At 35.3% G+C, this 12082-nt stretch overlaps 1 protein-coding gene across 1 annotated transcript in view; it reads left to right on the top strand.

The window, feature by feature from the left end:
• The window catches only part of LOC121422535 (mismatch repair endonuclease PMS2-like), a 46929-nt gene that overhangs the window by 31481 nt on the left and 3366 nt on the right, over positions 1 to 12082 (top strand). Inside the window, exons 19-22 of the mRNA XM_041617671.1 lie at positions 2219 to 2292; positions 5201 to 5301; positions 6771 to 6877; positions 10887 to 10991. Of these exons, the coding sequence (XP_041473605.1) occupies positions 2219 to 2292; positions 5201 to 5301; positions 6771 to 6877; positions 10887 to 10991 (387 nt within the window). The remainder of the gene's footprint in view (positions 1 to 2218; positions 2293 to 5200; positions 5302 to 6770; positions 6878 to 10886; positions 10992 to 12082) is intronic.

Raw genomic sequence — 12082 nt, 5'->3', positions numbered from 1 at the left:
TTAATGTAAAGCAAAATGTATGAGCAAGTTCTATGGTATAACTTCTGAAGGTTTCCAGGGCGAAGAAGAATAGTGTAGTAGGTTTCATGGTACACCATGTATCTTTCTTGGGCAAGTGTTGGTCCTGAAAAGGACCACCCAATCTCGATGTTTCGACAAGTGTGTTCTTGTCATTCTCCTGAGGACGACAAGAACACACTTGTCGAAACGTCGAGATTTGGTGGTACTTTTCAGGACCAACACTTGCCCAAGAAAGATACATGGTGTACCGTGAAACCTACTACACAAACCTTATGGATTATGTTTTATATTGGCCCGAATTCACAAAGGTGGTTTTTAAAACCCACGGTTGAGTCCATGGTTTATGCAGATTTCCTGTATAAATTACGCTTCTTTTACCTCGTATGTTAAAAAATGTCCAATGCTGATGCGCGCTTTTGTCACAGTGTGCCAAATTGACGCCTGTTGCCATGGTTATCCAAGCTATTTTATTCACTGTTTTTGTCTCACCTGCATAGCAGAGTGAGACTATAGGCGCCGCTTTTCCGGCGGCAGCGGCGTCAACAACATCAAATCTTAACCTGAGGTTAAGTTTTTGAAATGACATCATAACTTAAAAAGTATATGGACCTAGTTCATGAAACTTGGCCATAAGGTTAATCAAGTATTACTGAACATCCTATTAGAGTTTCATGTCACATGACCAAGGTCAAAGGTCATTTAGGGTCAATGAACTTAGACCATGTTGGAGGAATCAACATCAAAATCTTAACCTGAGGTTAAGTTTTTGAAATGTCATCATAACTTAGAAAATATATGGACCTAGTTCATGAAACTTGGACATAAGGTTAATCAAGTATCACTGAACATCCTTCATGAGTTTCACGTCACATGACCAAGGTCAAAGGTCATTTAGGGTCAATGAACTTTGGCCGAATTGGGGGTATCTGTTGAATTCCCATCATAACTTTGAAAGTTTATGGATCTGATTCATGAAACTTGGACATAATAGTAATCAAGTACCACTGAACATCCTGTGCGAGTTTCAGGTCACATGATCAAAGTCAAAGGTCATGTAAGGTCAATGAACTTTGGCCATGTTGGGGTTTTTTGTTGAATAACCATCATATCTCTGTAAGTTTATTGGTCTAGTTCATAAAAAGTGGACATAAGAGTAACCATGTATCACTGAACATCTTGTGCGAGTTAGAGTTGTTTTCAAAGTCAGCACTGCTGCTATATTGAACTGCGTGATGCAGGTGAGACGGCCAGAGGCATTCCACTTGTTATTCATGAGTCCACTCTTCAAACAGTGGACTCATGAATAAAATAGCGTATCTAACCATGATAACAGGCTTCAATTTGGCGCACTATGACAAAAGTGCGCATCAGCATAGGATATTTTTTCATAAACGTGCCCGATACGTGTAAAATTAAAGCATAATTTATACAGGAATTCTGCATAAACCATGGATTCAACCGTGGGTTTTCAAAAACACATTTGTGAATTCGGGCCATTATGTTTATGGCCTTAAAATGTTGAAATCATATTCTGGGGTGACATACATGTATTTAATCATGATTAGAAATTGATGATAGTTTGTTCTTATATTTTAACCTTTATTACGTTACCACCTCTCCTATATGCACTTAAAAATGATTTTTGATCATTTCGTTATGACCCTGGCAACCATAGCTATATGAAGAACCTATAATACAAGGGGGGCAGTTCATAAAAGCTGGAAAACGACAAGCGAAATATTGCTGTTGCAATCAGATGAGCCACAGTGGAATTCTGCACCAACAGCGTCAATGCCAACATGAAAATCTTAACCATAAGTCTGTTTTTTTTAAATGTCATATTAAGTTAACCGGTAAATGTGTTGGGACTTGGTTTCTGAATCTTAAACATTTCTCATGAATTTCAGGTCACAAAATCATAAAATCATAATCATAACATAAAAAAATGTGAACAATAGTCAATATTCTGAATTTTCAAGATAATGTATTAATATTGATTGATAAGTGAAGTCCCCGTTCCATGGAATTTTACAGTATATCAGCAATCAGTACCGTTCATTATTTTGAAATTAAGGGTGAGATTACTGTGAATTCATGGATTTATAAAAGTCTTTGCTATTAATATAAGTTTGAATGAAAATAAAATCCCTCAGTGTCATTAAATTCACTAATTACATTCATATCTGTTTCCGTACAGCATGCCACTGATGAAAAGTACAATTTTGAGACTTTGCAGAAACACACGATACTACAAGGACAAAGACTTATTCAGTGAGTTGGTAATTGTATTAAATTGCTTCATCTTTTTTTAAAGTTCTATTTTGTTTTATCTTTTGATTTGATTTTGATTTGATTTTTTTTTTGCATTCATAACATTTGTTTACAATACAATTTTCATTACATAACAAACATAATATATTATTAATTGATTTTGGTATGAATCATAAAGAAATAAAAAGGCATTCTGAACAAATATCATCTACTACCAACAAAGAAAGTTTTAACAGTTTGCAGGAGAAGGATTGTCATTATAAGCAGATTGCTTGAAAATAAAACAACAACCCTGGAATAAAACTCATTAAATTAATACATACATTTATAAATCAGAATGGAAATATTATTGTGTTCATAATTTTATAATGATGAAGATAAATCAGAATGGAAATATTATTGTGTTCATAATTTTATAATGATCAAGATGGAGATGAATGAGGATGATGGTGATAATGGTGAAAATGATGGAGAAGGAAAAGGCCACCCAGACAAAATGTTTATTGTAAAAAAGCAGAAAAAATATTGAGAAAAATCCATCAAAGAATTGAAAAGTTATTAGAACTTTAATTCTATGATTTTGTGACGTAATATGCGAGCAGCTTTCCTCCATAGCAAATGTTAAAAAATCAGTGAAATGTTATTTTCTCAGAAAATTTAAAATGGTGTTTACTGTAAATTCAGTATATCAATAGACAAATCATTTTACCTGGTGGGTGTACCGTGTTTCATGAAGCTTTTCGTAAGTTAAGAGCGACTTTAAGAATGACTGGTGATCCTTTATTGTGCAAAACGGTATGTTTATTAGCACGTAAGAAAGGTTCTCCAGTCGTTCTTAAAGTCGCTCTTAATTCACAAACAGATTTATGAAACGGCACCCTATTCCTAATATGAAAACAAAAATCAGTCATCATGAATCGTAAAAAATTTGAAATTTGTGTATTTTATATTACATAACGTATGGAGCAGCTGCTTGTTTGTGAAGTCACAAATCCAAAACTTGAACTTAATGTATAATAACTTCCTTAATGTATGTGGATTTTCCTCAAACCTTCACCAATATTTTGTTATTATTTTTGTACTATTTTTACATTAAACATTTCTTCAGATTGAAGTTCCCCTTTAAGGATGATATGATGTATGTAAAACCTTTGTTTTGGTATGAATGTTTGTTGATTAATCCAGACACTGTACATGGAGTGGAGTTGTTTTGCATACACTGTACGGCCAGATTTAAAGAAAAAATAAGAAATTTGTTGTGATTCTATAGATAGGGAAGAATTGCGTAAAAATGTGTCTGTTGCAGACAAAGGGAGATTCTTTACTTGTGACCTTTGTAATGTGTTCAGTTTAGGATATTTCTATTTTTTGTTTTTTCTTCATGCAAAAGAGCAGTTGACTGCAAAGAGTTTGACAGATCACGCTATCACATAATCATTATTATTCCATACTTCACTGTCATGCTTGTTTGATATCAAATCAAATTGTTAGTGTTTTTTTTTATCCATAAATTCCATTATTATAATTCAGTTGTGTTTTAGGTTTTTCTTTTGTAGTTTTCCCTTTTTCTTCAAACAATTTTTTTTTATTTTGATACAACTCTGCTTTTATTATATGATTGCATTTTTATAATCAAATTAAATTAATAAATTAATGAATGGGGAGAAGGTAAGAACTGCTTCATAAAGTCTTTTTACATAGGAGTGTATAGAGATTAGTTGAGAGCCTTTCTTTAATGACCAAAATGCTAGTCAAATTTGGTAAGCAAAATTACTCCCTGGCCCATATTCTGAAGTCAGGTTTCACTTCAACTATGGTCTAACTCTGTGATAAATTATGGGGAGCCAAAAATTAAAAGATTTCTGCTTATATTGTATATATTTTGTTTCCCTTTGCTTCACAATGAAGAAACTATTTCAGTTTTCATTCTGACAGAGGAATAAATGATTTGAATGCCATAAGGGTTAATGAATTGAACATAATAAGCATTAATTTTTTTTTAATAATGAGCATTGATTTATATAGCGCAGCTTTTGTATGGATATATTCAGTTGCGCTTGTTCAGAGCTCGTTTTACTAAAATACGTCTACACAGCATATTTTCTTAACTAGAGAGATATGTTTTTGATTTGGATTTGAAGAGAGCCAAGGATTGAGAGATTCTTATATCAATTGGCAGGCTATTCCATAGTTTGGGGGCAGCAAGTGCAAATGTGTGACTTTTGTTTTGTGAAATGGGATCTGAATCAATATGTACTAATAGATTGGCTCTCCATAGTTGAATCATATCTTTAAAGGGGAAGTTCACCCTGACAAAAAGTGTATTGTAAAAATAGCAGAAAAAATAATGAAAAATATTGCCAGAGGTTTGAGAAAAATTCATCAAATAATTAAAAAGTTATTAGAATTTCAATTATTTGATTTGTGACGTCATATGCGAGCAGCATTCCTACATAGCGAATGGTAAAAATTCAATGAAATGTCATTTTCTCAGAAAATTGAAAATGGTTTTTACTGTACCTATTGTATATTAATAGACAAATCATTTCACACCTGATCATGAATAGAAAACAAAATCAAGTCATCAGGAACCATATAAAATTTGAAATTCATGCGTTTTATATTACACAACACATGGGGCAGCTGCTCGTTTATGACGTCACAAATCCAAAACTTTGAACTCTAATAACTTTCTTACTCTTTAACGGATTTTCCTCAAACCTTCAATATTTTTTACTATTTTTTCTGCTATTTTTACAACAAAGTCTTCTTCAGGGTGAACTTCCCCTTTAAACCAGGGTTTGATTTAAACCGAGTTCAGAATACGGGCCCCTGGGTTTAACAAACAAACTATCCCACTAGAAAATTAATTTTATTATCATGTTTTTTTTTCTATTTCCATATCCAGACCATTTCCATTAGAGCTTACTGCCGTCAATGAATCTATTTTGATGGATAATCTGGAGATCTTCAAGAAGAACGGGTTCGATTTCATCATTGATGAAGATGGTAAGGGCAATTGATAAAACTTACTCTTTTACATTGAAGATGCCTTTCATTTTACTTTCTGTTGATATTCATGAGTATTCTGAAAAATGATTGGTCAATTGGTGATCACGCAATTTATAAAGAGAATTGCACTTGTGAAAATATGTCTCTGCCAAACGTCTAAATATGTCATAGAGCATACTCAGGTCTGTAAAGGAAATGTTGCTTAAAAGTATTCAGAGCTAAAATCATGCAATAAATTTGATGATAATTATAATGATAATAATGATTATTGATAGAGCTCTTAATACACTAAAGCGCTGCAAAATATTACTCCAGCTTTTAGCACAGCTACCCTGATCGGATGCTCAAGCATTCAAGGAATATTCTTCCTACCGGGTACCCATTTAGAACAGCATGGGGAGCAATCTCTCATACATGTAAGAACACGTTCTAGTCATGTCGAAATTCTTGCATAACTTTCGGAACAACATTGGGTGATTTCAAGTCCAGTGTTGGCCCTGGTGTGGGTGTTGAAATTTGGATTGCTTCCCCTAGCTCCAAAACTTACAGTTTGTAAAACTGATCCAGATCACATTATTGACATCTCAACAACTGGAGAGTGACTTTTCAGGATCATCTTCATTTTACGTTTGGTGTTATAATCATGTAAAAATTGACCTAACACCTAAAGATCAACACTGAACTTGAAAACACCCATTATGTAACTTCTATCTGTTCTTGTAACGAAAATTGACAGGATCCGTTCCACTTTTAGATAACCATTCCACATGTTGCAATCAATTGCATGTCAATTTTTTATCCAAAAATAAATCACAAGTCTTGCAATTAATTGCAAGTTGTTTCCTGCAGCAGCCCCTAAGTCTTCCAGAAGCATCCTATCAGATCCTCTTACAAATAAAGGTGAAGACTTTGTAGACAGCTATTCTTAAAACAATAATTGGTTGGAGACATTCTGCTTTTGGCACAACCATTCCACATCTGGTGGTATCAGTTGGCTCACTTGACTGTATCTGTTGATCCGACAGGACGTCCTATGGAGAGAGTCGAGCTAGTGTCCCAACCTTTTAGTAAAAACTGAACATTTGGAAAAGATGAGGGAGTTGCAAGAAACTTTCAATCAATCGCAAGCTAAATATGGATCCAAAAATCAGTCACAAAACTAGCAATTGATAGCATATTTGCACTTGATTGCTTGTTATCTCTTTGTATATTTGCATCAGCGATTCAAAATTGATTGCAAATGTTTTCCCGTAGCATCCCCTAAGTCTTTGAAGTGGTCCTTCTGGTTAACAATGGCATAAAACAATTCTGAAGACAGATATTTTTACAAGTAGAAGTGAGGACTTTGTAGACAGCTATTGTTACAACCAAAATTGGTTGGAGACATTCTGCTTCTTAACAACCAGTCCATATCTTGTGGTATCACGTGGCTCACACATAGTTGACTGTATCTGTTGATCCGACAGGTCGTCCTACAGAGAGGGTCAAGCTAGTGTCCCAACCCTTTAGTAAGAACTGGACATTTGGAAAAGACGATATTGATGAACTCATCTTTATGCTCAGCGATGCTCCGGTGAGTTTATTACGAACTTTGTTTACATTTTCACAATGGGCCATTCTTTATTTGTCTTTGAAAAGAGAAATTCAAACAAAAATTACTATCCAAATCCTAGATTTGTAGCAGGCTCTCTCTCTCTCCATCCAATTTAGCTTTTGGCTTATATTTAGGCTTATGTTTTTTTTTCTGTTTTGTACCCATAACTGTGCTTATATGGTATACTGTATACAAGGGTTTTGTTTTTGTAACCCCACTTTGGATGTCGAGTAAATTGGTTCATAAAAATCCCATGTGGATAATTGCATAAGATTACAAAAGTATGCGGTATGCTGTATATTTAAGTGGAAAATGCTTGAAAGAGCAGAATAGGGATTCAAATAGGAGCAAAAGTTTAAAGTGCTATGCCCATAGGGGGGGGGCAGTAGGTGCATGTGTGCTAGTTTTAAAGAATGTAAAGTTTTATGATAATAATAATAATAATAACTTGAACTTATATAGCGCTTTTCATGAAATCATATCAAAGCGCTTTACAATGTAGAACATACAAAATATACAAATTAGAAATCATTAAACTAAGAGAGAGAAAGAAAAAAAAAAAATCAAGGACACTGTAAATGGGGGCAATGTTGGATATGCTTTCTTCATGAGGTACGTTTTTAAATTTGATCGAAATGAAGTGATATTTGAGATGGAACGAAGGGAAGCTGGAAGAGTGTTCCAAAGACGTGGGGCAGAGCTTGAAAAGGACCTATCACCAAAAATTTTAGTTTTTGCTTTTTTGACTGTTAAGAAATTTTGATTTGCAGAACGAAGGGACCTACTTGGAGTATATGCCTGGACCAATTCGGAGAGATATTTTGGAGCATGTCCATGAAGAGATTTGAATGTTAGGAGTAGAATTTTGAATTGTATACGGAATTTAATGGGGAGCCAGTGCAATTGTTTAAGAGTTTCACATGTTCATTTTTTTTAGTGAGGGAAACTAGACGGGCTGCAGAGTTTTGAATTCTCTGCAGCTTAGAAATATCCTTTTCTGGAATTCCATGGAGCAGGCTATTGCAACTGTCAAGAAGTGAACTAATAAATGCATGAATGAGGACTTCAGTAGATGACTTTGAGAGATATTTTCGAATTTTACCAATTTTTCTTAGGGCGAAGGATGCTTTACGACAGATGCTGTTGACATGGGGACGCATTGAAAAGTTTTTATCAAACAAAACACCTAAGTTAGTAACCTTTTTAGAGGGATCTATATGAACATTTGCAATTTTAATTGGGTCATTCCATGCCAATTCACCCAATGAATGTGCAATTTTGCACCCGACCGTCTCAGAATTCATTGTAATTTGGTATACATAAAATTCAACATGGCCCAAGCACAAAACAAAAAAATTAGTCCAATCGGTCCGTCGGTTCTCGCGCTATGGCCCGTCCTTTTCTCCTTGTTTTGACAAAAATGGGCGTGACCTTCAACTTTCAATGGCCACTGCGTTGTTATGTGTTGACCAATTTTCATGAAAGTGGTACCATTTGATAGGAAATTCAGAGAGGAATCCAAAACATGCATCGAATAATGTATTGGAGCAATTTATAAGGTCATGACCTTTGACCTTAACTTTGACCTTGAGTTTGACCCCCGGACAAATAATTTTTTAACTTGATTTTCGTGTATGTTAATTATTGGTATGATATTGACAAAATATGTTAAAATCAATGATGATATTTTATTTCTTCACCTTTAAAAACTCTTCCAAAGATACCATGAAATTTCACTCTAGTCCCACACACTGATATTCATGTTAGTAAAGTGTTTACCAGTTACATGATTTCTTCCAATCTTAAGTTATAGTATGCAAGCACATGAAAAGAAATTAAGCTCAATCAGTTCACAAATAAAAGATTAAACCTTTATGCTCATGAATAGGTATCTGTTTAGGCATTTTGATGTTCATCAATATATATTCATTTTGATGTTCGGCAATATATATCATATATATTCATGGTAGTAAAGTCTTCACTTTTATCATCAAAATATATACATGTATATATATGTATATGATATATATTGCTGAATCATAAAATGCCTAAACAGATACCTATTCATGAGCATAAAGGTTAATCTTTTATTTGTAAACTGATTAAGCTTAATTTCTTTTCATGTGTTTGCATGCTGTAACTTAAGATTGGAAGAAATCATGTAACTGGTGAACACTTTACTAACATGAATATCAGTGTGTGGGACTAGAGTGAAATTTCATGGTATCTTTGGAAGAATTTTTAAAGGTGAAGAAATAAAATATCATCATTGATTTTAACATATTTTGTCAATATCATACCAATAATTAACATACACGAAAATCAAGTTAAAAAATTATTTGTCCGGGGGTCAAACTCAAGGTCAAAGTTAAGGTCAAAGGTCATGACCTTATAAATTGCTCCAATACATTATTCGATGCATGTTTTGGATTCCTCTCTGAATTTCCTATCAAATGGTACCAGTTTCATGAAAATTGGTCAACACGTAACGACGCAGTGGCCATTGAAAGTTGAAGGTCACGCCCATTTTTGTCAAAACAAGGAGAAAAGGGCGGGCTGTAGCGCGAGAACCGACGGACCAATTGGACTAATTTTTTTGTTTTGTGCTTGGGCCATGGTGAATTTTATGTATACCAAATTACAACGAATTCTGAGACGGTCAGGTGCAACCACTGGGTGAATCCAGATGGAATGGCGTTACCCAATTGGAGGTAGCTCAGGGGTACGTCTACGATGGGAGGAGATATGTAGGACTTCCATCTTATTATCGTTAAGGAGTAAATAGTTCACAGTCATCCAGGAACGAATGGCACCAAGACAATCTTCCAGTTTCTGCAACATTCGGAGAGCTTGTCCAGACTTGAATGAGATATATAATTGTGTGTCATCAGCATATATCATAGACGAGAAACCATGGGAATGAATAAGTTCTTCCAACGGTGTCGTGTAGCATGTAAAGAGTACAGGCCTGATAACCGAACCTTGCGGCACCCCCCATTTAAGTAGAGTAGGATCAGATCGTGAGCCGTCAATGATCACCTGTTGATATCGTCCAGTGATGTAAGAGTCAAACCACTTTGCTGCAGTCCTAGAGACACCAAATCGTGTTTTCAGCCTGGAAAGAAGAACATCGTGATCAACTGTGTCGAAGGCTGATGTTAGGTCCAAAAGTATGAGGATAGCATCATCTCCGGTATCCAAAGCTTGTAGAATATCATCTTGAACACGAAGTAGCGCAGTTTCCACACTATGATCTTTTCGATACACAGACTGTCGGGATGTGAGAAGGGAGTTAGCAGTAAGGTATTCAGTAAATTGATTTGAGACAACTCGTTCTATTACCTTACCCAAAAAAGGTAAATTTGAAATTGGTCTGTAGTTCCTTGAACTTTCTGCATCCAGTGACGATCTCTTTAGGGTGGGAATGACCAAAGCAGATTTGAGCGCCGAAGGGAAGACTCCGCATTCTAGTGAATCGTTGGTAATGTCTGTGATAGCCGGTACCAGGAACTCTAGACACTGGCTAAGAATTTGTGCTGGAAGAGGATCTAGGTCACATGATTTAATTTTATGTGACCTGATAATCTTTAGAACATCTGCTTGGGAAACTCATTATTCTCATCTTCCACATTGTTATTTTGTTGTTCTTTTTGGTAATTAGGGTGTCTATCAAAATGAAAGGCAGTTATGATGGTGCCAGTGGTTTTGTTCTGTTGACTCTTCTCTGAAGTATATTAATAAGGTGTTAAAGTTCAATATTTTCACGAATCATACACAGTGAATACTTATTGTCCGGGACAGGTCCATGTTTTACCAAAAAGGAGGGGGCAAGAGTTTTACACAAGCAAAATAAAATTATTTAACTTTTGTTGAATGGGTCACAGGTTTCTTATTGAAAAGTTTTCTTACAAGCAAAAAAAAGTCCTCTTAATCTTTCTTTCTTCCTCCCTTGTTTCTAATCTTAATCCTATCAAATCTCTTTATATAGGGTGTTCACTGTAGACCCACCAAGGTCCGTGCGATGTTTGCATCCAGATCGTGTCGAAAATCCATCATGATTGGCACTGCACTGAACAAAGCAGAGATGAAAAAGGTAAATAATTTTCGCCATTTTCGTCCATCCTTCAGACTTCTATATTGAAATAATGACCTAATAGTCTCTAGTAACTGATTACTGTTCACTCCTAAGAGGTGTTGTGGCTTAGTGAATCGGTCTCTGGACTTTTTTCCACAAGGTCCTGGGTTCAAATCCCACTGCAGCACTTACATCCTTTGGCAAGTCATTTACATGTATCTACATTTACCACTCTCCCTCCAGTTGTAGATTGGTACTTTGTAGGAAGGAATTCCTTGAATGCTCAAGCACCTGATCAGGGAATTGATCTGCATTGCTTGCACTTTGTAAATTTTGCATACAGGGTTCCAAGCCCATCAGGAAATCTGGGAAAATTATTTTACTTTTTTTCCAGTCAGGGAAAAATCAGGGAATTCGATAGAAATAATACCTCAAATCAGGGGTAAAATGCCTCAAATGAGGGAAAAATCAGAGGATTTTGATAGGCGCAAAAGTCAAAAGCACGGCAGTCAGACTGTTATATTTTGTTGCATATCAAAACAACATCCATGAATGACTGGTTTTGGTGGTACTAATTGGTTTGCCATATTGTTTTTTAGACTGAAGATACGTGTAATTCACTGCAACAACTTAGAAAACATGCAAAACTGGGAATGGGTTTAAATAATTATCAGGGAAGTTTTAAACTTCATCAGGGAATAATCAGGGAATTTTGTTTTCTTGAGAAGCTGGGAATCCTGGCACATTCTTATCTATCTATAAACCACCAATGTATTCATCTACAGAGTAAATTACATTTCTTCCAAGTTGGTAATTCCTTGGTGGAAGTGAGCTGTGAGTGGGAGTGGCTGAAGTGACAAGAGTCGCTAAAGAGGATTAATTGACCGAGAGAGTAGTTGGGGGAGTGGTAGAGAGAGTTACTTAAGTTGGAAGAATAATGGAAAGCCGAAGAACATGAATAAGAAGCAAAGTAGTAAATAACTGAAGTTCCAATGGACTTCTATTAGTCCTGAACACCTAGCAACCCAGTCAGTTTGCCCTCTTTCACTTCCACATTCCAATCGCTAGCCTGGCCCAGAAAAACTAGCAAACGAAATCAACACCTTTAA

Source organism: Lytechinus variegatus, chromosome 10 (genome assembly GCF_018143015.1).
Source record: "Lytechinus variegatus isolate NC3 chromosome 10, Lvar_3.0, whole genome shotgun sequence".
Classification (NCBI taxonomy): domain Eukaryota; kingdom Metazoa; phylum Echinodermata; class Echinoidea; order Temnopleuroida; family Toxopneustidae; genus Lytechinus; species Lytechinus variegatus.
This window is presented reverse-complemented; position numbering and strand designations above follow the sequence as displayed.